At 53.0% G+C, this 24108-nt stretch overlaps 2 protein-coding genes across 6 annotated transcripts in view; both read right to left on the bottom strand.

The window, feature by feature from the left end:
• Positions 1-608: 608 nt before the first annotated feature.
• On the bottom strand, positions 609-14942 carry Pwp2 (PWP2, small subunit processome component). 5 transcript variants are annotated; one of them, XM_087598348.1, is made up of 22 exons: positions 14438-14933; positions 14251-14350; positions 13930-14042; positions 12776-12870; positions 12499-12598; positions 12225-12368; positions 11381-11516; positions 10914-11149; positions 9959-10102; positions 9552-9622; positions 8713-8849; positions 8177-8325; positions 7936-8083; positions 7495-7645; positions 6724-6904; positions 6184-6331; positions 5232-5340; positions 4634-4699; positions 3481-3699; positions 3220-3370; positions 3029-3103; positions 609-1811 (listed from the first exon to the last, which is right to left on the bottom strand). In XM_087598348.1, the coding sequence occupies exons 2-22, from the start codon at positions 14260-14262 to the stop codon at positions 1640-1642; spliced, it is 2757 nt and encodes a 918-aa protein (XP_087454474.1). In that variant the 5' UTR covers positions 14263-14350; positions 14438-14933; the 3' UTR covers positions 609-1639.
• Positions 14943-15199: 257 nt separating this feature from the next.
• The window catches only part of Trappc10 (trafficking protein particle complex subunit 10), a 59457-nt gene continuing 50548 nt past the window's right edge, over positions 15200-24108 (bottom strand). Inside the window, 3 exon segments of the mRNA NM_001173528.1 lie at positions 15200-18140; positions 18788-18982; positions 22864-23041. Of these exon segments, the coding sequence (NP_001166999.1) occupies positions 17902-18140; positions 18788-18982; positions 22864-23041 (612 nt within the window). The 3' untranslated portion in view covers positions 15200-17901.

Genomic DNA, 24108 nt, shown 5'->3' with positions numbered 1-24108 from the left:
GCCTCGTGCTTTCACATTTTGAATCATTGTGGTGGTTGTAGTTACATACAGTCCAGTGTCCTTCGGGGTAATGACCAGAAAGCTCCTAAGGTTTAACTGCCACACCTGGGCCACTGTGAAAGATGTCAACGGTGGCCTGGCTTCTCTAGTCAGCTGCTGGGTGTCCCCATCAGATGGGAACCCTTCACATTTAGGAGACACATGATGGGAAGAAGCCTAGGATGCACAGTGTATGCTGAAGCCAGGGAGCATACAGAAGCGGGTTTGGTGGTCCAACACCTTATTATAATTATTATTATTATTGGGAGCCAGGGATTATCCAGTTTCAGCTGACACCAGAAGGAGTGAGGGAGGGGTAAGTGCATAGCTACTCGATGGAGTGTCAGGCAATTTGCATCTGGCTGTCCACTGGGGATGGGGTGGATGGGTGGGTGGAGTGGGCATGGTCACCACAGAGCAGACTCGTAAAGTACTCCAAACTGAGTCCAGTTTCTGGTATAAGAAGTAAACTTAAGAGACAGGTGATGGCTCTGTGCTACTTGCCTGTCCTTCCCCAGGTCCTCAGTTCCACACTTACACCCCCCCCCCCACACCCCACACACACAGAGTAAGGCTTCGTAAAACTGTATTCACTGCTGTAGATAAGAGTCATGGCACAAAAGAAGCAAATCCCTGTCTCTCTCGGCGGCCAGGACCTTGCTGCTGGGCACATTGAGAAGCCGTTTCGTTTTCTACCCCAAGCTACACAGAACTGAACGGGAAGCTTGCTGATACCAGGCTAAGCTCTGGCTTTTCTCCATACCCATGTGCAAGCCTAGGTGGATTCCAGGCAACCAGGACAGTATCCAGTCATGGTGTGTCCCAGGTATAACGAGGACATGATAAGCTGATGGCTCTCGGTGCACCAGGCGTCACATAGATCCGCTCCTGTGGCCTGGACAGAGGCCAATGGGTAGTCATCAGTGAGTTGGCACCTGTGGGCCTCATCAGTGGCCAGTGGCATGCTGGGCCTGGTCAACCGCACACACAGGGGGTATCGGTAAAGCACGACTCTGGCATGGAGGGGCTGCCCCTCTCTCACATAACCCGTACATACTGGCAAAGATCAAGCTTCCCTGGCCAGCCTTGGGCTGTCATGCCCACCTGCCGGGGTCAGCCCAGCACATGCTGTTTCTTGACTACACATAGATGATCAGGGCCCGTGGTCCAGAACAGAGAGTCACTCTGATCTCCCTGCTTACCCGAAGACTATGTCTCACTCAGGACACATTAGAAACATCAGAAAAGCAAAGTTGAAAAGCGAAGCCCTCATATTTTTTAAGAAGCCCACTTTCCAACCCTAAGTTCATCGTAGAATGTCATATAAAAATATAAATAACTCTGACAGGAATTTTGCAAGCCCACACTTCTAAACCTGTCCACTCCTCAGGAAGTCTGTGCAGGGTCGTCATCCATGACGCCAGCGTTCTGGGCCCACAGCGTGTGTGCCCATTGTGTCCTGCTCATGGCAGCATGAGCAGTCTCACAGGAAGAGGCCTGGCTGGAGGGTCTTCGGACCTCTGGCATCTCCCACTTCCTGGGCCCAGGAGCACCGTGGTTCCATCTCCAATCAGCCAATGAGGCTATGACGTATGCGGTTCTACACCAGCATCCCCTCTTCCTCCTCCTCTGCAGCTCTGAGTAGGTGCAGACTGTCCTCATCAGATGCATCTGTGTCCTCCTCTGTGTCTACACGTTCGAGGGTGCGTTTCATACCCCTCTGCTTGGAAACCGCCAGCGCGTACTGGATGTTATAGCGGTTCCAGTCACAGCTGAGGACAGAGGACATTAGGTCAGCACCAGCATCTCGCTTTGCTGCCACCAGCAGGATCAGATGCAGCTGTTCCCAAAACGTATCCCCTCCTCAATTCAGTCCCTGCTCTCCCCGGGGTAGTGCAGCATCTGGCCCCTCCCTTCCAGCCACTTACAGAGCCAGGGGCCAATTCTCCACACTCACAGGACAAAGGGCAAGTTTCTGACCTTATCTCCCAGAGCCATGCGTGGGGCAGAGCTCAGTAGAAAGGAACGGCTGCACATTACACCTATGGGTGCCCTGCTACCTATAAAGGGCGGTCTCATCAACCTCACATAGTCAGTTATGCCAATGCCTTCGCCATAAAACCAGAGCAGGAGCAATGCTCAGAGAAGGAGGTGGAGTCTCAAGAGCAACCTCTTGGGGAGCTGTGGTGCACCAGCCAGGGAAAGGTTAGGTGCATGTGCCTTGCTAAGCAGACCCATGCCTTAGCACAGCCGCCCCCAACACCAGTCTTCCTGCAGCCAGGCAGAAGTCTAGGAGGGAAAGGGCACGAAGAGGAAGGGCTCGCTCTAGACTTGGAGAAGCATTTATAAAGATAATCAGGGGGGCCATGGGGGTCACAGTGCCCAGGTGCCAGCCTCCCCCTGGAGACTCTGTATGGAGAGACCAGCAGACACGCGTATTATACGCCTGGCTGGAACACGTAGCAACTGCTCAGTGACAGATGATATAGGGACACATGGGTCACAGACCACCAAAAACTACCTGAGAGTAGGCTGTAGGGGGAAGAGGTACGGGATGCACATGGGGTCATTCTAACTAGCGCCGTCCCAAGAACACTAGTTATATTCTGTATTACTGTCATGCTAGGGAAATGCCTACATTCATAGTGCAGATCCTAGGAATTCAGGCTCCCTGGCCCCAAGACTGTGACACAAGAATCCAGGCTAGGCTGCCTGGTCCTACCCTGTGTCCATGCCCAGGGTGAAGGGCTCTCACTATGCCTCAGGCATGTCCGTCCCATCTCTGCCTGTTCCAAGTGTTACATGCTGTCTTCAACAAGTGTCAGTCACACCCAGAGGGGATCCTCGCACCCATGGCAGGACTCAGTCCACCCAGCAGACAGAACGTGTATCTCTGACCCCAGAATATTCTGCCCCCGATCAGACACCACAGGGCTAACTGACTGCATGAACCCTACCTGACCCTGCCCACCAACCCCGAGGTACATACAGCTTGGAAATGTCATCTAGATGCCGCTGGAGGCCCTTCTGAAGGAACTGGACCACAGGCAGCAACTGTCCCGCCCTGGAAAGGAGACACCGTTGGTGTAGGCGCATGGAGGGGAATGTTCCCTGTGGCCAGGACCAAGTGCCTGGGTTACTTGTCCACAAGTGAGGAGCAAGGGGGAACCCATTTTATACCTGGACTTCAGGCGCTGTCCATGTGACATCAGTAACTTCTGTGTCCATATAAGGTAGAATTCCAGGTGCCGAGACTCTTCAAAGGAGGCGGCTAAGAACTCTAGCACTTTCACCACATACAGCTCAGGCAGAGAAGCGCTGACCACCTCAACTGCAGGAAGAAGAAAAGCCATGCTCAGTGTGCAAAGAAATCGCCAGGGAGAGTGGGGATGCCCGGAGCTCCTCTGTAGCAGCCGGGTGTGGCTGGTGGTCCTGGCTTACTCTCATTCTGTGGTACAGCCTCCAGGGCCTCCTGGGCCAGTTTTTTCTCATTGAGGCGGAAGGCCATAAGGATGGCCCGGGTAAACTCCCTCTGTCGGAGGGCTTCCCGGATCCGTCCAGGGGTCACACTGGTGTCCAGCTCGAATGGGTCAAAGAGCATCTGGGCGTCCAGGGAGAAGATGAGGAGCCCCTCTGTGCTGGTGGCTGCCCAGCAGCGCCCTGTGGAGCAAGCGGCAAAGGGGTTTCGTTAAACCTGGGAAGCTCATTCATCCCCTGCTTGGAAGGTGTAAACTGCAGGCAGACATTTTTTCCAGGGCTGCAGCTTCCCAGACACCCAATTCCTCTGGCTATTCCAGGAAGTCAGTAGGCTTCCCAGAACAGGGCAGACCTTCATTCAGCCTTGAAGGCCATATAGTTCGTGCTCAGCTGCTCACGCCACCCACACCAAGGGTACAGCCACACACGGGACGTAGTGAGCAGTGGCTCAGAAAAAAATTAAGGGGTTGGGGATTTAGCTCAGTGGTAGAGCGCTTGCCTAGCAAGCGCAAGGCCCTGGGTTCGGTCCCCAGCTCCGGAAAAAAGAAAAGGGAAAAAAAAAAAATTAAGCTGTAGAACTGAGTGGCAGGACAGATGGGACCGATGTGGGCCTCAGGCTGTGGTCTACGGCCAGCTGGTCTACCTTCCACAGTGGGAAGTGGGACACAGGGGTGATCGTCTCCAAATGTGTCTGACACATGACGAAACATACCTCACCCTGTCCCCTCCACTAGCGCTGCAGGGCACGGCTCGGGACCTTATACCTGCCCTGCCACGGCAGGTTTCAGGCCTCAGCAGACCCTTGAACATGCTGAGGGACAGAAACAGGGTGGGTAAGGCACTATCACTAGCTGAGGTGCAGAGAGTCTGCCTCCTAGGAAGGGTACCTGGACTGTCACCTCCTCCAAGAGCAGGGTCCAGGCTCCCACTGTGGCGGTAGGGATGGAGTTTCACATTGTACACCCCAAGAACTAGAACGCACATGTGCCAGTCACTTCCTTTTCACCAGACAGCAATGCCCAGAGGCTGTCAGCAGGTTGACACTGTCCTTGCCCTTAGGAACAAAGGCTCTGACACCTATTGGAATTGGCCTGTGCTAAGGGTTACCTGGACTCACCAGTGGGAGAGAAGCGTAGAGAAGTCACCCTGATTTCAGGTTTGAAGTGTCTGGAGCTCATGTCACCTGGAGAGGAGAAACAACTGTCCTTACTTGACTGTGCATACCGAGGCCCGCCCTCAGGTCCACTGTGCTGCCCAAGGGTGGTCACAGGGCCCTACAAAGAACAGCGTTGGAGGAGGGAAGCAGTATTCCCAAAGCCCAGCAGCCCCAAGACCTCTGTGGCAAGTGTTGTGGCCTCATGGAGCAGGGCATCGGGACCCAGGTTTGAGGACATGAGCTCCCGAGCGCATCCGCTGGCCAGCAGACAGCTTGTCTCTGCTCAGCCTAGGTGGGTCCAGGGAAACCCTGCATAAAGGAACTCCAGCTTTCTGACTCATGGTTACTGGGATGGTCAGCCTGGGTCCTGGGTGCCCCTAGCATTGATCCTGTGGAGCAGACGCATGGGGCCCTCCCCGTCTAATACAGCCTGGGCATTCCAGGTTCCAGAGAAATGTCTCAGTGTGGAAACAGGCAGAACCCTCATGCAGCCCCATGGAGGGAGCAGCAGTGCCACCAAGAAAGTGGGTAGGGGACAGGGCAGGGGGCTTCTGCTCACCCTTCCTTACACCCGGCAACGGAATCGCTACCCCGTTCTCTTCCCCGGCATCTTGGTCGATGAGTGCCAGGTTGCCAAACTCCGTCATCTTTCTCCGGTTCAGGAATTCCTAGGACAAAGAAGCCCATATTACCATGTCACCAACTGTGCCTTCACAAGGACCTGACATGTAGGCCCAACCCACAGACGCTTCCTTCACAGCCTGAACTCGTGGGGAGGGGGAGGACCCAAGGATGTGTACTGGTAATGTGGGGCATGGAGCTGTCTCTGACAGAGATGCCCTTGTAACACACACACACACACACACACACACACACACACACACACACACCCAGACACACACACACACACCCAGACACACACACACACACCCAGACACACACACAACACACACACACACAGACACATACACACACACAGACACATACACACACACACACACAGACACATACACACACACACACACACACATAGACACACAGACAGGCAGACAGACAGACACACACACACAGACAGACAGACAGACAGACACACACACACACACACGACAGCTGCAGGCAGCTATAGGCCTACTCAAGAGGTCCCACCCATATTCCTGAGCAAACTGAGTGTGAGGAGGGCTTAGGTCACAGACTGTGGTAAATAGGGACAGATACCCAAGGGATACTAAGGACACAGCCCTGTGACACCGGGGTTGTGCCTGGCCATGATCTGCCTTTGCTCTCTGCTCTGAAGGAGCCCGCATACCTGCCAGTTTACACTGAATACTCCTGTCCTCCAGCTACCTAACCGGGCAGTACCAGGCCCAAAGACAGAGAGGATGCCAGACCCTGGGCGTGCGGGCTTTTCTGGGCGGTCAGGCTAGCATAGCCACCACCCGTGTGCCAGCATTCTGGATCACCCAAGGCCCATGGAGCCAAAACACCTTCCAATGGCCCATGCCACTACTCACTTCCATGGCATCCAGAGAGAAGTTGCAGGAGAGCTCAAACCTCTTCACCAGGATTTGTTCCCGGACGTGGTAAAGGCAGACGAACTTGGACATGCCTCCCGCCAGGATGTTCTGGCCGTCCGCAGAGTAACACACGGTGGTGAAGGCCCTAGGTGAAGAGACAGCCTCTCAAGCACCAATCACTTTGACAGCTGGAGAAGGTAGGGACCACTCCACAGTAACACCCCAGGAGGCAAATACTTATCACACTAGGGTGGCTCAAGGTTCCCTGGCCAACCTCAGCAAAACAGGTACACCTGTGACCCTCAAAGACGGCACCACCCACCACCCCTTTCCTTTCTTAGATGGTACCCTCCTGAGGGAGCCCACCCGGGACGCCCCAGAATCAGTCCAGAACCACATGGTTCCGGTTGGGTCCAAGAGGGCAGAAAATGGAGTCCACCACAGACCAGAGGTCCCACCTCCCTCCCTCTGTGCCCTGTGCTAGCTGCCCTCCTCCCCCCCATCCCCGCCGCCCCTGCTGAAAGAGCTGACACTCACTTGCCCTTGGCCGAGTGTTTAGCTGTGATCTTGTCCAGCTCTTTCCTGCCCGTCTTCAGGTCATGCCTGCCCTCGATGGAGCCCACCTGTACAGCATTCTCCGGATCCCAGAAAGTGATCTGTGAATTCAGAGTAGCCACAGCCAGCTCTGCACCATCAGGCCGGTAAGTCACAGCTAGGACTAGAGAGAGAGAACAACATCAGGCCCAGGAGGCCGGGGACCCCAAGGTGCTTGGGGAATTCATCGAGAGCTGCCTGGAAGCAAGACTGTTGTACACACCAGCTGGGGACACCCACACCACTGCCCAGCTTGCTGATGGGGGCTTGGTGTCCCTCAGACACAAGAGCTCCCACGGCAGCACAGGGTGACAGCCTCAGGGCTGCAGTGTGCTGGTCCTGCAGGTGACAAGACAGTCACACAGACCACCCTATAGCTCAGTCTGCTCCAGGCACTCCCAGGGACTCAGTGGTTTAGCTTGAAGGCTGCTCTGGAGAGCAATAGGGAGCATGACGAAAGCCCCAGGACTCAGCCTGACGCAGTTGGACAGTGGACTCAATGACCAGCTTCTCTCGTCATGCCTCCAACCCTGGGGGCTGCCAAGCTGCTGGGTCTGGGGGGGTCTAGCATCGTTCTCAGCACCCACTGAGCTCACATCAGAAACCCAACTAGGACCAAGGAGGAGGCGGCTCACTAGAGAATATCAGCCTGGATGGCAGCAGGAGGAAAACGGCTCTGGCCCCGGTCCGTCTGCAGACCCAGCCGCAGCTCACCGTCAGAGGTCAGACTCAAGGTCTCCTTGGTTCTCCAACTGTCGAACATGTCCCACAGACGCACTGTCTTGTCCCAAGAGGCACTAGCCAGGATGGACTTCATGGGGTTAAAGCAAAGACCACTGATGGGCCCCTCATGGCCAGAGAGAACCTAGAGACGAGAATCAGAGACAGATGTGGGAGGGGCCCGAGCACGATCTCAGCTGTGAGGAGGAGTGTGGGAAGGCCAGGCCGAACCCTCCATTAACTGCCACTGCTCAATACGTGGAGGTCTGTGCTTGGCTCTGCGCCCAGGTCCCCGAGCCCCAGCCACTGCATCGGCTTTTTAGGGTATCCAAGTAGGACCCCATGGATGCCAAGGATTCAAGCAGGGACAGCCTTGCCCACCTGTCCCCAAGCGTTCTAAGTACGTCGTGGACTAGGGGATCAGACTGCTCTTACATCAAGGAGCCTGCCTGTCTGCATGGACCACACAAAGATCTCAAAGGAGTCCTGCGCCCCTGCAGAGACGATTTCCCCGCTTGAGTCGACGGCCACACAAGAGAACTGTGTGGGCCGTGGAGACGTGAAGGTGCGGAAATTCCGGTACCTGAACAGGAACAAGGTCAAGGCAGATGTCAACACACACACCCCTGCCCCTCTTGAATGCTTTGTCCACAAAGTGCTTGGAGGCAGGACTCACCTGTGAAGATCGTAGGCTCTCACGGTGCCATCCAAGGAGGAGGTGACAATGACATGGCCTGTGGCAGTGAATGTCACTCCAGTGACCCCACTGGAGTGTTCCGTGAGAGTGACAAAGCAGAAGCCACTGAGGGTGTTCCACACCTTGACCTAGAGAGGGAGCACACAGAAGCCATGACCACAGCACCTAGACCCTGACCATGCAGCCTCACAGGCATAGTGGCTATACCAGGTGATGCCAGGAGAGGCCACTTGTACCCCACAGCTCCCACACCTCTGGGTGGAGACTGAGGGTGGCAGTGAGAGCTCTAACAAGGGTGAACGTGGCCTGATCCAGGCCCAGCAAGTGCTTACCACTTCACATGTTGGCTGGTACTGGAAGTCTCACAAGAGTTAGAAACAGGAACATTTGGACCCTGTCCACCCAAAGTCCATGAAATGCGCCCCACTGAGGCTGTTAGCCTAAGAAATGGAGGCCAAATTTCCACCACCCACCTGGCCTACCCACAGCTCAGCCCAATGAAGCCCAGTGCCCACCTTGCCATCGTCCCCACCGGTGACAATGTACTGCCCGTCAGGGGAGTAGGCCAGGGCCACCATGCTGTTGAAGTGGCCTTGTTGTTTGAGCACGTAGGATTCACTCTGCCACTCCCACACCAGCAGCTGGCCCAAGCCTATGGGCACAAGAAAGCTGCCGTTACTGTCTGGACACCTCACCCCCGGCCTCTGCACATGGCACGGGACAGGGTTTCCCAACTACTCCTGCAACGCTGTCAGCCAGGGCTGGACTCACCTTGAACACTCACTAAGAACACAGGCCTACGGCAGCCCAAGGCAGGGGAATGAAAAGACCAAAGAGAGAAAGTGGACCCCACCCCTCGCGCCTGATACTGACACCATCTGCAGCCCTGCAGCTGACTGGACTGGATAGGTCCAGGACTACTAGACAGGGATGTGGCCACCTCTGCAGGCCAAAATGAAAGGGCCACCGAAGACTAGAATTTTTTTTTTTCTTTTCTTTTTTTTCAGAGCTGGGGACCGAACCCTGGGCCTTGTGCTTGCTAGGCAAGTGCTCTACCACTGAGCTAAATCCCCAACCCCTGAAGACTAGAATTTAAGTATGAGTGTGGGCCTCAGAAGATCGCCCATCTGTAGCCTTCACTGACTCCTGCCATTCACACCTAGAGTCTACACTTCTGCTCAATGAGCTGTGGGAAGCTCCTCTCCCCAGGGGAGCAGGCTTCTTCTACTACACAAGGCACTCTGGGGCCCCGCAAGGTGCAGTCTGGGTTCACTGGGCTCTCTGCCCCAAGACTTGACTTGAGGTCAGCTTCTGGGCAGATGCTTCCCTTCTAAAGCAGGGCAGGGAGACCAACCTGAGCAGCCAAAGGCAATCCAGTCCCCAGAGCTGTTGATCGCAACCGAAGCGACCCTCTGATCAGAGATGCTGGGCAGACAAAAGCATTGTGAGGGCAGGGTGAACAGGAGCGGCCATCTTGCCCACTTCCGCACCCCTCTCCCTTCCTGTCAGAGCCCAGGCCTGCTCGCTGGGGCCAGCCAGCAGTCACCGGAGGAACAAGCACTTTAATACTCTCTGTGCTTCTGAGATGAAGAAGGGAACGGAGAGACCAAGGCTGAAAGTGGACCCCGACCCCTCACACCGAGCCTGGCGTCTGTGGCTCATGTGTAGGGCGCAGTGGTTGGTAGAAAGCTGTCCTGCAGGCCCATTCACCCAGGGACCTTATTGTGTATGCCCAGAAGCATTCCAGTGAGCCCCACTCACCTCAGGGAGTGGATGAGGTTGAACTCTGGGAGCTCATGCAGATGGAAGATTCCAGAAGCAAAACCCGTGACCAAGAGATGGGTCTTCTTATGATAAGCGGCGGCTGTCAGGTTGTTAAAGTCTCCTTCTTTGTTCAAGAAGTACCTGGATTGACAGGCAGAGCACAGGGAGGATACAGGATGGGGCTCAGGGTGGGTCTGAATCTTCCCCCTCACCTAGGCTCGGGACAGGGGCACATGGAGAGCCAGGTGTGCCCTGTGCTCCAGGCAGCTGCTAGCCCCCCACTTCCTTGTAGCCTGCCCGCTTCTCCAGTGGGTGCTGTCTATGTGAAGGTGACTGGGAAGCACCTTTACCAGGGCAAAAGAGGTCTCCCTACAGCACACAGGTCTCCTGTATGGCTGTGAGGTGACCCAGACCTGTTTCCTGAGTGGTTTTTGCAGGTTCCACCCCAATCCTTTCCTGACCTCTCACAGATAGACACCTTCCTTCTACACTGGCACCTGCCCACAACCCTGGTGGCTGCTGCCCTGATGTTGGGGCCAAGTGTGCCCTACCCCGGTCTATGTCCTGAACCCCTATCTGGGATACCCTGAGACCTCAGGTCCATCCAGACCTTCTCCTTCATCACTGCTTGACAAGGAAGAGCAGTTCTTCCCATCCCCCACTCTGTCACCTTCCAGTTCAGAGGCCATGATGGCCACCCACCAGGTCCTGTTCTTCTATACCCCAGACAGTGGCTTCTATCTAAAGTCAGGTGACTTCAAAACAGAGCTGACCCTTGGGCACTCTTCCTTTGCCCAGAGCCCCACTACACTGCTAATGCCACCCCACAAGTCCCCCCACCCACCTCTCCAATGGAAACTGGGTGGGTGACATGTCCCCAGGGCCAAGGCCAGAGCCGGGCACACGGCCAGCGCCAAATAAGTAAAGAGAACAGTTAAGCTGGAAGACCTACTTGGCCAGCCGTGAGTATTTCACTTTCCCGACCCTCTCCTGCTCGGCTGGCACGGCCTTCCCTCGGATGGTGGTTTCTCGATTCCCTTCCCCTTCTTCGTCCTCCTCCTCCTCTTCTTCCTTCTCCCTCTGAAGTATGTCTGCCTTCCAGCCCCTAGGCGCCTTAAGCCGCAGGCCCTCAGGGGGTGTGTCACACTGCCACACACACAGGGCTCCATCTTGGCTGAGCGAGTACAGCTGCAAAGGAAGCAGCTGAGCTGGAAACAGGCCGCTCTCCCGATGCCCAGGCCCTTGTATCAGGTGCCCCTCAGGCTTGGTGTTTGGATTCTGATTCCATCAGCCCCAGCCCCCGCCCCCCAGGATGGGTCGGGGTCACACATGGCAGTGGCCAGGGCTAGAGAGATCCCCTAGAGGTAGCCTTACGAAGGCTCAGACTGCCAGGCTAGGAAGTGTAGGTAAGGGACGTACATCTAGGCTGTTGGACTCAAAGAAGCAGGCCACAATGGCGTCTTTGTGTCCACTCAGTGCATAGTAGATAAGGTTGTCCCAGCGCTCAGCTCCAAACACCCAGGTGGACATGTCTTTGCTTCCGACCACAAAGCACCTGGAACAGAGATGGCGCCGGGGCTCACAACGGTGCCGCTACCCTTGTGGCCCACCATGGCTTCCCTCTGAGAGACCACTGATGCCCCATAAGGGACTTAGAGGAAAACTCAATACTATGCCTGTGGGTCTCTCTGGGTATGGCTGTTGGTATTCTGTCCCACCCTGGATGCAACCTGAGATCCTCTTAACCACACTGTCAGGTGAATGGGATGGGCTTGTTGCTGCAAAGGTAGCATGCTATGGCTCTGTGCTTGCTGGAGGCCTGGCCAGGGTGCAGGAACAAGGAAGATGCCGTGACTACCACTGACCTCTTCCCAGGAGACAGGGTGTCAGCACCCAAGGCAAGCCAGAAACAAGCGGATGCCTTCAAGAGAAGGACAGTTAGATAGTGTACAAGGCAGAGGTTGGACCTCAGCAGCAGCTCCCGGACAGCAAAGCTGGCTTACGTGCTCCTGAGTGGGAACTTATTTCTGCGTATACCTCCATCCCATGAGGAAGTCTCCAGGGGTAAACGGGAGAAGGAAGAACACTACAGACCTCACTTAGAGCAGAGTTCAGTCCTGCTATTAGAGGCTGGACCAAACCACAAGACGGGCTCATAGCGTATTTTAAAACGCAGCCACAACTTATGGGAAGGAGACGGCATTCTCTGGGGACAGATGGCCTAAGGTGTCCTCCCTCCCAACCCCCATGCCCCCGGTCTCACTTGGAGTCATCTGTCCAGTCAATGCACGTGGTCTCATCGTAGGGCCCAAAATAGGTTTTGTCCAGAACAAAGGCATTGAATTCTCGCTTCTTTCCGGGGGCATGGTACATCTGGGCAATGTTGCCCTTCGTGATGACAAATTTTCTGCAGGAGAAACGGGGTCACATGTGGTACTGGAGACCAACAAATAGCTGGCCCGACACCAATGCTCTGTATCCTTCAGGGAGAGGCACCCACGGCAGCACCCAGACAGAAGGGAGACAGATGCTCTTACCTGCCATCGGGGGAGAAGGAGACACTGTGCACGGAACCCTTGAAGTGGAAGTGGTGGAGCACGGACCTGCACACCAAGCTAACTAGCAGAGCGGCGCCTCCTGCGAGAGAGTGAGACGGTGGCCACCCGACCCCAGACGCAGCGTGCCTGTCCACCTGCGACACGGACTGCCTGGACCCGTGCTATGAGGCTGACCCTGACCCGATGTGATGCCCTTGTTCCACGGCCCAGAAGATGCAGGGCCGCCCCAGTGCCTGACCACACCCACACCCATTACCTTCGTCGACGATGATTGCCAGGCGACCATCTGGGGACAGCCCCACGCACTTGATGTTGTACTTGGTGGCCAGAGGCAATGTGTCTGATCTGTTGCTGAGAAACACAAAGACCCCAGCGCACGGTTGGACTCGGGTACTCAGACCAAGGAGGACAGCGCCAGAGACAGACTAGCAGCTGGTTCTCCTGCTGTAGGGTCCCCTTGGGCTACAGCTTGTTCCTTGCTCTCCTGGGTAATCTTGGCATTGACCTTTTAGAGTCAAGGGTAGCACACTTGTAAAAGCTGTGTGTTCTTAAATTGAAATGTGGATAGAAGGGGGAAGCAGGGTTTGGCCAAGCTGGAGGCACATCACAGGTGTAGTAATGAGATCAGAGTCCATTAGTTTGTTCAGAGTCGTCTTTAACAAACAGGTTCTCTCTAATCCCAAGTCCCCGAGATGCTATTTAAAGAGAGAGCAACACAGAAGACCTGACTGGACCCTGTAATCCATCAACAGCAGGCAGAATAGGTTGCACTGCTGGCCCCAGCCTACAGAGTCTGGAAATGGAGGTTAACTGAAGCTAACAGGAACACAGTGGCCAGAAAAACTGGAGGGTCTTGCCCAGGATAGAGAGGGTCAGTCTACAGCCGCTCGGACAGTCCAGGCAGAGACTGTCAGACAGACAGGCAGAGTCTGTCTGACTCACAGTCAGACAGAAAAAGAACGGCGGCACATTTGTTGGGACAAACGAAGCTAAGCCCGACCGACCTCTGGCTGCCAAGTTGCCCATTCTAGATCTGACCATCTTAGCAGGGAAGGTGAGAACCATCAGAGCCGTTGAGCCAAGATTCAAGGCAGCCTGCCCAAGGCCCTCAGAGGCTTCCTCTCAGTAGTAAGTGCTTATCTCTTGAGATAACCTTCCTGCCTGCCACCACCTCCACAGAAGAGGTAGGGTCCCTTGCTAGCCAATAGCCAAAAGGCACATGACTTTTCCTTTCCCTTTAAGGATAATGTCGGTGTCCTAGATACTAGAATGAAAGATGAAGATCCCAGCAGGCAACCCTACCATGACCCAGTGACCTCCTAAATCCAGAAGCCCTGCAAGCCACAAAGAGGATGGCTAGCCTTCACATGAAGGCTACTGTCCCTGCTGGCATTGTCTCTCTATACTTACTTCTTAAGGTCAAACACAGTGACTCTGTTTCCCACAGGGCTGATAACAGAATTTCCATCACGTGAGAAATTTAGGTTTCCACACCGATAAACTGTACCCAGCAAATTGGAGAACTGCAAAGGAAATGAATCAGTCTTAACACAGAGAACACAGTGTCAACTCTCTGAGATGGTGATGGGAGGCATCCTGGAATTGGGTTTCCTCTAAGGGAAATGATACTCCCAAGACAGGAAGCATTTTCCAGGCACAGAAGGGCATAGGATCCCTATTCTAACGGAAGTTACCTCAGTGAACGGGCTCCAGGAGATGCTTACCACCCACCGTGCTATGCATCAGTGCCTTGGTGCATCCATGCCGTTATCAAACACAAGCATCGCCATCCAACAGACACAGCTCGGTGTAGAGGCCCGAGTCTTGTGTTCTATGTCCACATAGAAATGGCACATAAGCACCTGGACTGATGTCTAAACACTGCAAAGCCCAGTAGTGCAGTAAGGTAGCTGCTTACAGGGATTGCCTGGGCTAAAACCTAAGGCGGGAGTCAGTTTGGGCTGTAGGAGGACAGCCATGCAAGAGATAACACCAGGCAGAGCTTGGCTTCTAAGAGGTGTGATCAGCCCGAGGCGTGCTGTCGAATTTGTTCCAAAGACTGGCGGCCCGGTAGGGAGCTGGATGTTGCTTGAGGTGTGTTGTTAAGAGCCTTTCTGCAGCCACTGCTGTGTTGTCTGACCTGAGTATGGACAGGGCTAGGTACAGCCCGAGACCCTGTTTGGTGGGAACGAGGGCTTCAGTGTGAACCGGGAGCGACAGCTTGCGATGGGCCGACCCACCAGTGCTTTCCGTGGGCAGCCGAGATGCCAACGACCTCGGTCTCTTCCGCGTCCTCGGAACCTTCGATCGCCCTCCCGCTTCCCCTGCCTGACCCGCGGCTCACCCGATAAGCGAATTTCATCCCGGAGCCACACGTGCGGAACCCTGCTCCAGCCACTTCCGGAATACGAACTATCTCCGGCGCTCAAAATGCGTAATTCCGGGGGCGGGGCCTCAACCATAGTGTTCCAGGAAGTCCCGCCCACTCCCCGCCAGTTCGCAGGTGAACCGAGCACCGGTGAGCTGGCTCAGGGGACTGCCAGGACCGTGGTGATTAGAGCTAAGCTCTAGGTCTCCTTGTGTAATGATTGCGGGATCTTGGTCAGGAGCTGGGAAATCAACACACTCGCTTGTAACCGTGCAAAAACAAAAAAACAAAAAAACCCAAGTTCAAACGGAGTTTCTTCTTAAAATGTGTATTTTTAGAATTTTAATGCTTACACTTTAAACAATCTTAGTACAGTGGTTTTACTCTGACATTATGTTACAGAATACTGTGAAAATGGAAACAACGCCTGCAGTGTCAAGGTGCGACCGGCACCGTTCCTAGACCCAGTTCCAAAGAACAGCTGCCCGCTCTCTTACAGAGAAAGGGTGTCTTCTTCGTGAGAAATAAAAATTTAAAGTCATGTCCGGCTTATTTTAAGCATCATGGTTTAAAGGAAACACATTGGTCAGTTCTTTCATAAAAAGTGGCATAACTTTGCATTTTTAGATAAAATCTGGCATGTTTAATTGGATTTTAAAATTTCACCTTGTTTTTTAAATGCTAAAGAAAAAGAAAAAAACAAAAAACAAGAGAGGCTTTTCTAGGATTTCTACTCTTTATCTGACACAGGCACCCACTCCAGGCTGCACAAAGGGGCTGTAAGGCAGGAGTCATCAAATACAATTCCCATGTTACAAACAGAAGTTACAATTCTTCCAATCACAGGAGACCCTGTGAAATTCACAACAATTGTAACAGCCTTTCTTCCTGCGCATCTACACGTGGTGCCAACTGTCGGTAAACATCAGTGTATTTGCTTCCAAGACACACTCCCTGTCTGGCTTCACCATGTCTAACACCTGCTTCATCCTCACCAAACCACCAATACCCGTACAACACAATCCAGTGACAGTCTCTTAGCTCCTCTACAAACAGAAGAAAATAGGATGACTTTGTGGCCCATCTCTGGTCTTGAAAACAAACACATGTCGTTTTTGGGTAGCTAGAGGAGGAAAAAAAAATCCCTTAACAGATTGGATTTTATTCTATACTGAGATAACAGAACTACCACCAACATTTTAGATTACCCCTAAATATATATAATTAGGAAACTCCAGAGAATTCAGACCTATGAAAATGGGGTGGGTGGTTAACTCAGAACGAGACTCCACTCTGAACTCCACTCTGAACTGGGCAGCACATTACGCAGGGAGGTGGGAGGCAAACAGTGCCAGGTGGAAGCTTCTCTGACAGGAGGAGTTTCAAAGACTTCCTCACACATGGGTTTGACAAGTGTCAGGGCAACTGTCAAGGTTTGCCACAAACAGAGTCCAGAGGGCTGTAAACATTTAGGAAGTATGAAGTTCTAATTTGCACACCTAGCTCACCCAAGTTTATTAGTTTTAAACTGCACATAAAGTAAGTTTCCTAAAGGTTTTAAATGTTTATTTTCTTTATGCATTCCTCCAACTCTTGCAAATGAAAAAGATTTGGTGGTAGTGTGTTAGCGGTGCGTGCGCGCGTGCACGCGTGCAGGTGGCGGGGAGTGTCACACCATCTTTTATTTACTCAGTTAAAAGCAAATACACTGAATACTGAAAGTGTTGGCTTGGTTCTCCTGGATCTACCTGTGTCCCTGACTCCCTGAGCCCAAGCTTGGTCCCTGGCCACGACTGAAGAGGGCTCCTTGCTCTTCCAGCTCCCCCTCTCAGGTCCCACTCATGTAAGCCATGCCAATGAGCCCAGAGCACTCTGACTCCTATGTACAAAAATACAGCACTTTGGAGGACTGAACACATTTAATACATACAGCATGTATTTACAAGCTAGGACTTCCACGCCAGTAAAAACAAACACACATTTATTTTGTCCTTGATTTTTTGGTGCAACTTATACACAAACATTACATCAGTTAGTCTGTACTCTTAAAAATAATAAATCAACAATATGTACAATCAAATTTACAACCAAAAGTAAATGAACCCGTCGGTGCGGTATGACTGCAACCCAGTGGCCCAGCTGAGGTCCTCCAGGCCCTGAGCCGGGCACAAGAGAGGCCCCTGTCATCTTCACTGCAGACAGAACATCTTCAGTTCCGAGACTTAAGGTGCAAAGATGTCGATTATGCAGCTACAACACAAGCAGACTTTAGAGGGCGAGAACACATTCTCCCCCCACATCCAACAATTATAATAAATAGAGATTTAATTCCAAGTGCATATGCTATTCAATCAACATTAGAGGGAGTCAGGGGTCCAGGACCTTTAGCCTAAGCCGTCTCCATACCACACTTCCCTCCGCTCTGGTCGTGTCTGCAGGACCTTCCACGTGGCTTCTACAGATGGACCTTGTGATCTGCTGGGCATCCCAAGGCACAGAAGGGGTTATGTTCCCTCCCACCCCACCCCACGGACCCAAAGCTGTTACTATAAAACTGTAACCAGGGGCTCTGGGGTGGAGGACAGTGTTTCATCCTGGGAGGCCCACGGGTTGCCCAGGGACTGGGCTGTGTGAGAAGGGCACACAGTGCCATAAGAGGACTGCAGTCTGCTGAAGATCCACCTTAAAGAAACAATGGGGGTGTACGGAGAGCCACCAGAAGAGAGCTGTGAACGGAGACCAGACCCCCTTGAGAGGGTCTGATGAGTTGGGGATACCAGCAGGGGGCACAGGGTCAGGGATAAAAAATGAAAACAAATCCTGTGTCATAGACAACATGAGGTGACGCTCTACTCCACTGAGCAGCTGAAGGACACTATTCTCTGCTGCGTCTGTAGCTAGGCAGGACTGCCAGAGTCTGGTTAGAGCTAGTGTGTTACCACAGACCACAATCCAGCCACAGTCCCTAACGTGCACTCACGGCCACTCTGTGGCTTTGCTGGCTCATGGCACGGTCAGGTGACACTGACTTCCAGGACGTGGTCGTCTTGACTGGGAATGACCAGGATCTGCATGCCAGTGCTGGAGTTGAAGACCTGGCCAGCGGGCAGTGCCTGGAGCCGGGGCATCGGCAAGCCTTTGTGCTCGCCGCTGGAAGTGGAGTGTGCACTGCCTCTGCTCCGCAAGCTGCTGCAGTCCAGCTGGTCGTCTAGGTGCTTGTCCACTGACAGGCTGTCATTTTCTATCCAGCTGTCTGTGGGACACACAGGAGGTCAGACAGAGCCACCACAGAGTGGGCCTGGGGAGGGGGCGAGCCAACCTGGGCTGTCATGTGGATGCAGAAGAGCCAAGCAAGTGTCATGCTGTTACAGAATTCCTGTAGTTTTGTTTTTTTTTTTTTTTAAACTAGGACAAACTGGGATTTGGGTGTTAAATTCTACTGGCCATGAAAATATGTGTTAACTTTTCAATTTGTGACATGAAGCTACAGCTTATTCAAACACAGAATTTACCATTGATTTTCAAGAGGGCTCTGCCACAACTTTCTTATATGTTCAGGAGACACCATACTTTGAGCTGGCAGTGTGGTTTGGTCCTCTCAGGATGCCAGGTAGTAGCAGAAACTGCAGTCCCCAGTCAGCCTTCCCCGGATGGCCGGGGAAGCAGCAGGCCAGCACAAAGTGCACTGTGCAAGCCAGAGTTTGGGGATTCTGTGCTTTGTTTTAAACCATGTCTAGGACTGTACATTTAAACCAAGCTCTGTGCTAACAGTTCTGCATAAGTGAGACGCTAAGGCTATCACAGTGAGTGAACTGACTTCCGGTACTTTCAACATGGGATGACTTATCAGGATATGACCCACTTTATGTAAGACGGGTTTGCCCTGTGTAAACTCCTTACCAGCGTCCAGTTGAGAGGCATGAGCAGAGTGGTGGGGAAGGTACTTGAACAGTCGGACATCAGGCAAGGGGAGGTAACCAGCAAACAGAGGCATCACTTCCATGTGGACTCTGTGAGTAGCCTGGGCAGCCAAAGGCATGGCGATGACACCACAGCTCTTCCCACAGACAGCCCAGTTGCTGCTGTTGTCCACAACTGAAATGAGGAGGACAGACCATTGGTACAGGCAGCAAAGTGAGACCCTCCCTTTCCAATCCTCACGGCCACAGTAGAGACCCCATTATAGGACACACACGTCTCACGTTAAGTCCACCTTAGAGTGAGCATGCACTCTGATAATTAAGGCACACCGCTGTTTTAGTGCAACACTCAATTACTTCTCGTTTGACTGGATCACAATGGATGCAGACAGAAAATTACGTTTTCCATCAATAGCACAAGTGTTAAATAGGCTGTTTGGTGGCTGGAGGCAGATCTGTCTGTGAGTTGCATCAAGACCAATGACCTGTGCTGTGCTACTAAAACGCCACTGCAGGCTCACATCACAACGGTGCCCACTTCAGCAGTGGGCTCCAATGACTGTTCATGGGAAAGAATGGAGGAAGTTCTCTCTGGAGATGTGTCTTCTGAAGGGTCTATCTGTTTACATATCATTCTTCCTCTCTGCATCCTGGATGCTATAAAGTGAGCACATTCTTTTGCTGTATTCCCCAACAGCCATGTTTCTGTCTTGCCTCAGTCCCAAAGCAATGAAGCCAACTGCTGGTGAGCAGAGTGACCAAAGACAGTCTGCGTTTGGTTTTCACAGGCATCTGTCACAGTGATGGAGAGCTGGCCAGCACTGCCTGCGTCCATCCGTCCCTGTGCCTGCCAAGCTTGTCTGACCTCTGGGTGGGACCACTCATGGAGAAAGAATAAAGCTATCAACCTTCAGGTGCTTCCCAAGGGTCTACATTGTGTCACTGAGGCCCAGCTTAGGCACAGCAGGGCCTTAGCACAGGGCAGCTGTCATCGACATTGATTACTTTGTTTACTGTGTTTGTTTGTATGATTGTTGTTTTGAGACAGGGTCTGGCTGCTGCTGGACTCTCACTATGAGGACCAGGCTCACGCTGAACTCACAGAGGTGAGCCTGCCTCTGCCTCTGGAGTACTAAGATTAAAGGTGTGCACCACCACACCTAGCTGATCACCATGCTTCTTCTTAAAACCCTTCCCACTGATGTAGGGCGACCCTAACACTCAGCCTGAGGTAGGACAGTGAGCAAGACCAGCCAGGAGCAGTGATCAGGAAAAGACCCTTTCCACAGGAAGCAGACAAGCAGCAAAGCGGTGGTCACAGCTTCCTATGCTGTGACAGCAGTAGCAGCCTGCATAGCGTGCGACCTGATGGCCAGGGGCAACAGAGGCAGGTGAGGGGCCGTGAGGGGAGGTGCTGCAGGCACGGCCTCCATGCCACATTCATGGTGGTCCTGATGAGGGCACAGGCCGCGCTCACAGTCTTCACCAGCACACACCTGCTGGGTATGACAGCTGGACCTAGGAATGACCTCCAAAGAGCAGCCACCGTCCCCTGCTGTCCAGTTCATCCCCCAAAGCCTTTTCCCCATTTCTAGGGGTGGGGGGGAATGTGTGTCACAGAGCACATGTGGACGTCAGAGAACACCTTGCACAAGTCAGCTCTCTCTTTCCATCATGCAGGTCTCAGGGATCAAACTAGGTGGTCAGGCTTGGTGGCAAGGACATTGACTCACTGAGCTGTCTGGACAGTCAGAGGTGGCATACACCCAGCCTTCCCTACTGTGCAGTCTCAAATGAGGACAGGAGCTTGCACTGGTAGGCATGGCCAGGCAGCGGTCTTGAAAGGCCACCACAGTCAGAGGCACTTGGGTCAGCTATTTCTTTTGGTCTAATTCCACAGAACCACAGACATGGGCTCTCTGCCCTCGCCCTGACTCTTGCCAACCTCTGAACCATCCTCCTTCCTGTGGTGCTGTCACTTGAGACTGTCCTGTCCTCAGAAGAGGGGTAAAGACACCCAGCCAAAACAGCTGAGGACACAGAGCTAGGCCAGCCTGGTGTTTCAGGCTTTTCACATTCCCAGCTGCAGAATGGTGGCTGTGAGCAGAAGTGTGTAAGGAATTCTGCACGGAGTGCTGAACTAAGCCATCTTCACAACAACGGTTCAGCTCTTTAGTTAATGACTGGTAAACTATGATAATCTGTGCTAGCAGATGTTTAGGAAATAAAGCACGTGAGGCTGCCATGTCAGGTCAGAGAAGAACAAGGCAGGGACCGCAAACCCGACATCCCAGAACTTTGGAGGCTGAGGCAGGAGAACTTCATGAGTTTTAGGCCAGCCTGGGTTACAGAGAGAGATCCTGTCTCAGCTCCCTTTACCACCACCCCCATAAACCCTCAGCCCACAGTCTTTGTCTTGACTTTAAGCAAGCATTGGAGTCTGTGAAGCTTGCATTTGGCCCTGTGCTTGACAGTCCCTGTGCCCCTGTGCGGGTGAGCTGCTCAGATGTGCCTTCTCAGGCTGTGACATCAAACATGTCTACAACTGGAAGATATGCAGACTTGGGAAATCATGCTCTCTAAATGACCAACTCATGGAGCTACAAAATGACCCCTGGCCAAAGAGTCCCTCCAACAAGACAGATGGAAGGACTGCAGGACATGAGCGACTTCAGACTCCAAGCAGGGGTGGTTTCTAAAAGCTTCCTCATGTTCTTCAGCCGTACACCGCTTCTCCTCAGAGTGGGCACAGATGAGACATGGGAATTTGGTTACCTCTCATTAAGCTAGACAGCAAAGAGATCAAAGACCCCAGATGTCAGTCAGGTGTACTGTATCTTTCCACTTGGGAACAGAATTATTTTTCATGAAAAAATACCATGTTATTTAATCACTGTACTGTTTTATTGATTTATTGTGTACGTGTATGATGTACCAAGTGAGTCAGAGAGCTCCCTCCTTCCAGAGGGTGTCAGGGCTGGACTTGGCTGTTAGGCTTTGTGTAACAAGCAAGCTTTTACCTGCTGAGCCATCTGCCAGCCCTGTTTAATCTCATATGTAAATGCATGTTCGTATGTATGTACATGTGGAGGCCAGAGGTCATCTTTGGCCATCACTCCTCAGGTAGGTGAGAGACATGGTCTCTCACAGGCCCAGATCTTGATAAACAGATTAGCCTGGCTGGCAAGCAAGCACCACCTGTCTGCCTTCCAGCACTGGGGTCACCACATTCAGTTTGTTTGTTTTAAGATAGGCTTTCTCTGTGTAGCAGTCCTGGTTACCCTAGAACTCACTCTGTAGACCAGGCTGGCCTAAAACTCAGAGATCCATCCACCTGCGCCTGCCTCTGAGTGCTGGGATTCAGGGTGTGCACCACACTGCTGGCTGCATGCAGCAGTTAACATAGGGTCTGGATACTGAACCCGGGTCCTTGTGCTGCACTAACTGACGAGCCAGTTCTTGAACCCTGTTCTTGAAACAGAATCTCAAGTAGTCCAGGCTGACCTAGAATTCACTTTGTAACTGAGGCTGGCCTTAAACTCCCAATTCGGATATATCTATTTCCCAAGTCCTGGTGTTAAATTAGTGTTAGTGTGTGCAGGCCTGCGTGTGGGAACCAGTGCCCTCTCCACTGTGGCTCGGGTGGAGCTTAGGCCGTGCCGTAGGTGTTTCATGGCAGGAGCCTTTGCCCACTGAGCCATCCTGCTAGCCCCACTTTTAAACATGAAAATACTTGGTTCATCAGTCATACTTAGTGATTGTGAGAACGGCAGGGCCTGGGGAGAGTAAGAGAGGACTGTGTGATCAGTCAGGGGCTTCAGCTGTTGGGAGCATGATGACCGAGCTCTAGGGCGATGGCTGAACTCTGAGGCCGACACAGGAGGGCAGACGCATCAGTGGTGCTGAGTGCCCAGGCTGCTGCAGAGCGCTTGTTAGAAGCACCGTGCTAACAGAGCTGTGCAGAGTGAGCCCAGGAGCAGGCTCACCGTGAACCTATTGGCAAACACTCTCCCCTAGGGTGCCACTCTTCACTGGGAGGGAGAGCGTGAGTCCTACCTTCGTACATAAGCTTTGTGGAAAAATAGTCCTCAGACTCCACCAGTGCTTCGTCCTTGTCCACATCCAGGAGGTCGGCGAGCCGTGTGATGCACACCTCCAAGGAGCAGAGCGAGCCTGTCTTACAGAACTCGGCTCCTGAGGCAGGAAGGATCTCAGCTCTCACACTGTACAGCGTCTGGAGGGAGGGACAGAGAAGATAAGGAAGGGACGGCTGACCGGAGCCGCAGAAGAAACGCCATCGAGCAGGACAGAGCTGCACGGCCACAGAACCACCGGGGCAGCCAGCACTTACAGATGCGAGCCCGACTCCATGGCCCTAGGCGCTCTTTCCTTCTTACACTTCACTGCTGCTGAGAGGGCAGTGAAGTGCGCACACACCATGGCGGGTGTGGAAATCAGAAGGGAACTGTGTGGAGCCGGTTCTCTCCTTCCACCTTCACAGTTTCCAGGGATCAAAAGCAAGTTACCAGGCTTTTACCATAAGCACCTCTACGCGACAGCCACCTCACCAGCCCCTTAGGAGCCTTATCTGTATTTCAAACATGGGAGCACAGACATGGAGCCACCTTCCGTGTGTCTCCCTCACATCAAGGTCATTAATATTGGCATCATCTGCTTGGTCTGCGTCTCCACTGGGGTTTCTAAATCTGCCTAGGATATTCTGAAGAAGATTCCAGACAGCCTCCATTTCACCTCTCACATTAACATCGAACAGTACTAAAAACTAGACATTGTCTTGCCAAAATACACCACCATTACCAAAACTAGTAAAATGAACGCACCCCCTGGGTACGTTCTGTGACCCCCTTTCTCCATATCAGCCTCATTCACACAAACCAGTATTTTATCACCACCCAGCACAAACCAAGAGTCCCAACCTGCCTGCTGCCAGTGGCATAGGCGAGAGGCTCACACTACTGAGTTCCAGCTCAGAAGCCAGGCACTCTTGCCTGTGTGCAGAGCTACCTAGCATGTCCAAGAGGAACAATGCACTGCTGGTCAAAGGAGAGAGCGGAGATCTACGATCATGCTCTCTTCTCGAGACTCACGAAAAGGTGACAACTTCTGTGTCCTCACACAGCCTTGGTAATGACTTTCCTATCAAACACTCAGTGAAGTCTGCTCAGAGAAAGGCAATTGTCTGACCATCTGATGGGTGGTCTCCTTATACAGTGCCGCAAACAGGACAGGCACAGACAGCACAGGCTCTGGCTCAGTTGCTCCTTGAGCTGTGGCTCCAGC

The sequence above is a fragment of the Rattus norvegicus genome, chromosome 20 (assembly GCF_021556685.1).
Source record: "Rattus norvegicus strain SHRSP/BbbUtx chromosome 20, alternate assembly SHRSP_T2T, whole genome shotgun sequence".
NCBI lineage: Eukaryota > Metazoa > Chordata > Mammalia > Rodentia > Muridae > Rattus > Rattus norvegicus.
Note: the sequence above shows the minus strand (reverse complement) of the source record. Positions and strands in the feature narration are given on the sequence as shown.

What these genes read in the sequence shown, in the direction of transcription:
- Pwp2 (XM_087598347.1), bottom strand. An exon ending in ACTGTGTTTGACCTTAAGAA is followed by an intron (nt 12,871 to 13,929) that starts GTAAGTATAGAG and finishes TGTGTTTCTCAG; the next exon opens with CAACAGATCAGACACATTGC. An exon ending in AAATACTCACGGCTGGCCAA is followed by an intron (nt 10,103 to 10,913) that starts GTAGGTCTTCCA and finishes CTGTCAATCCAG; the next exon opens with GTACTTCTTGAACAAAGAAG.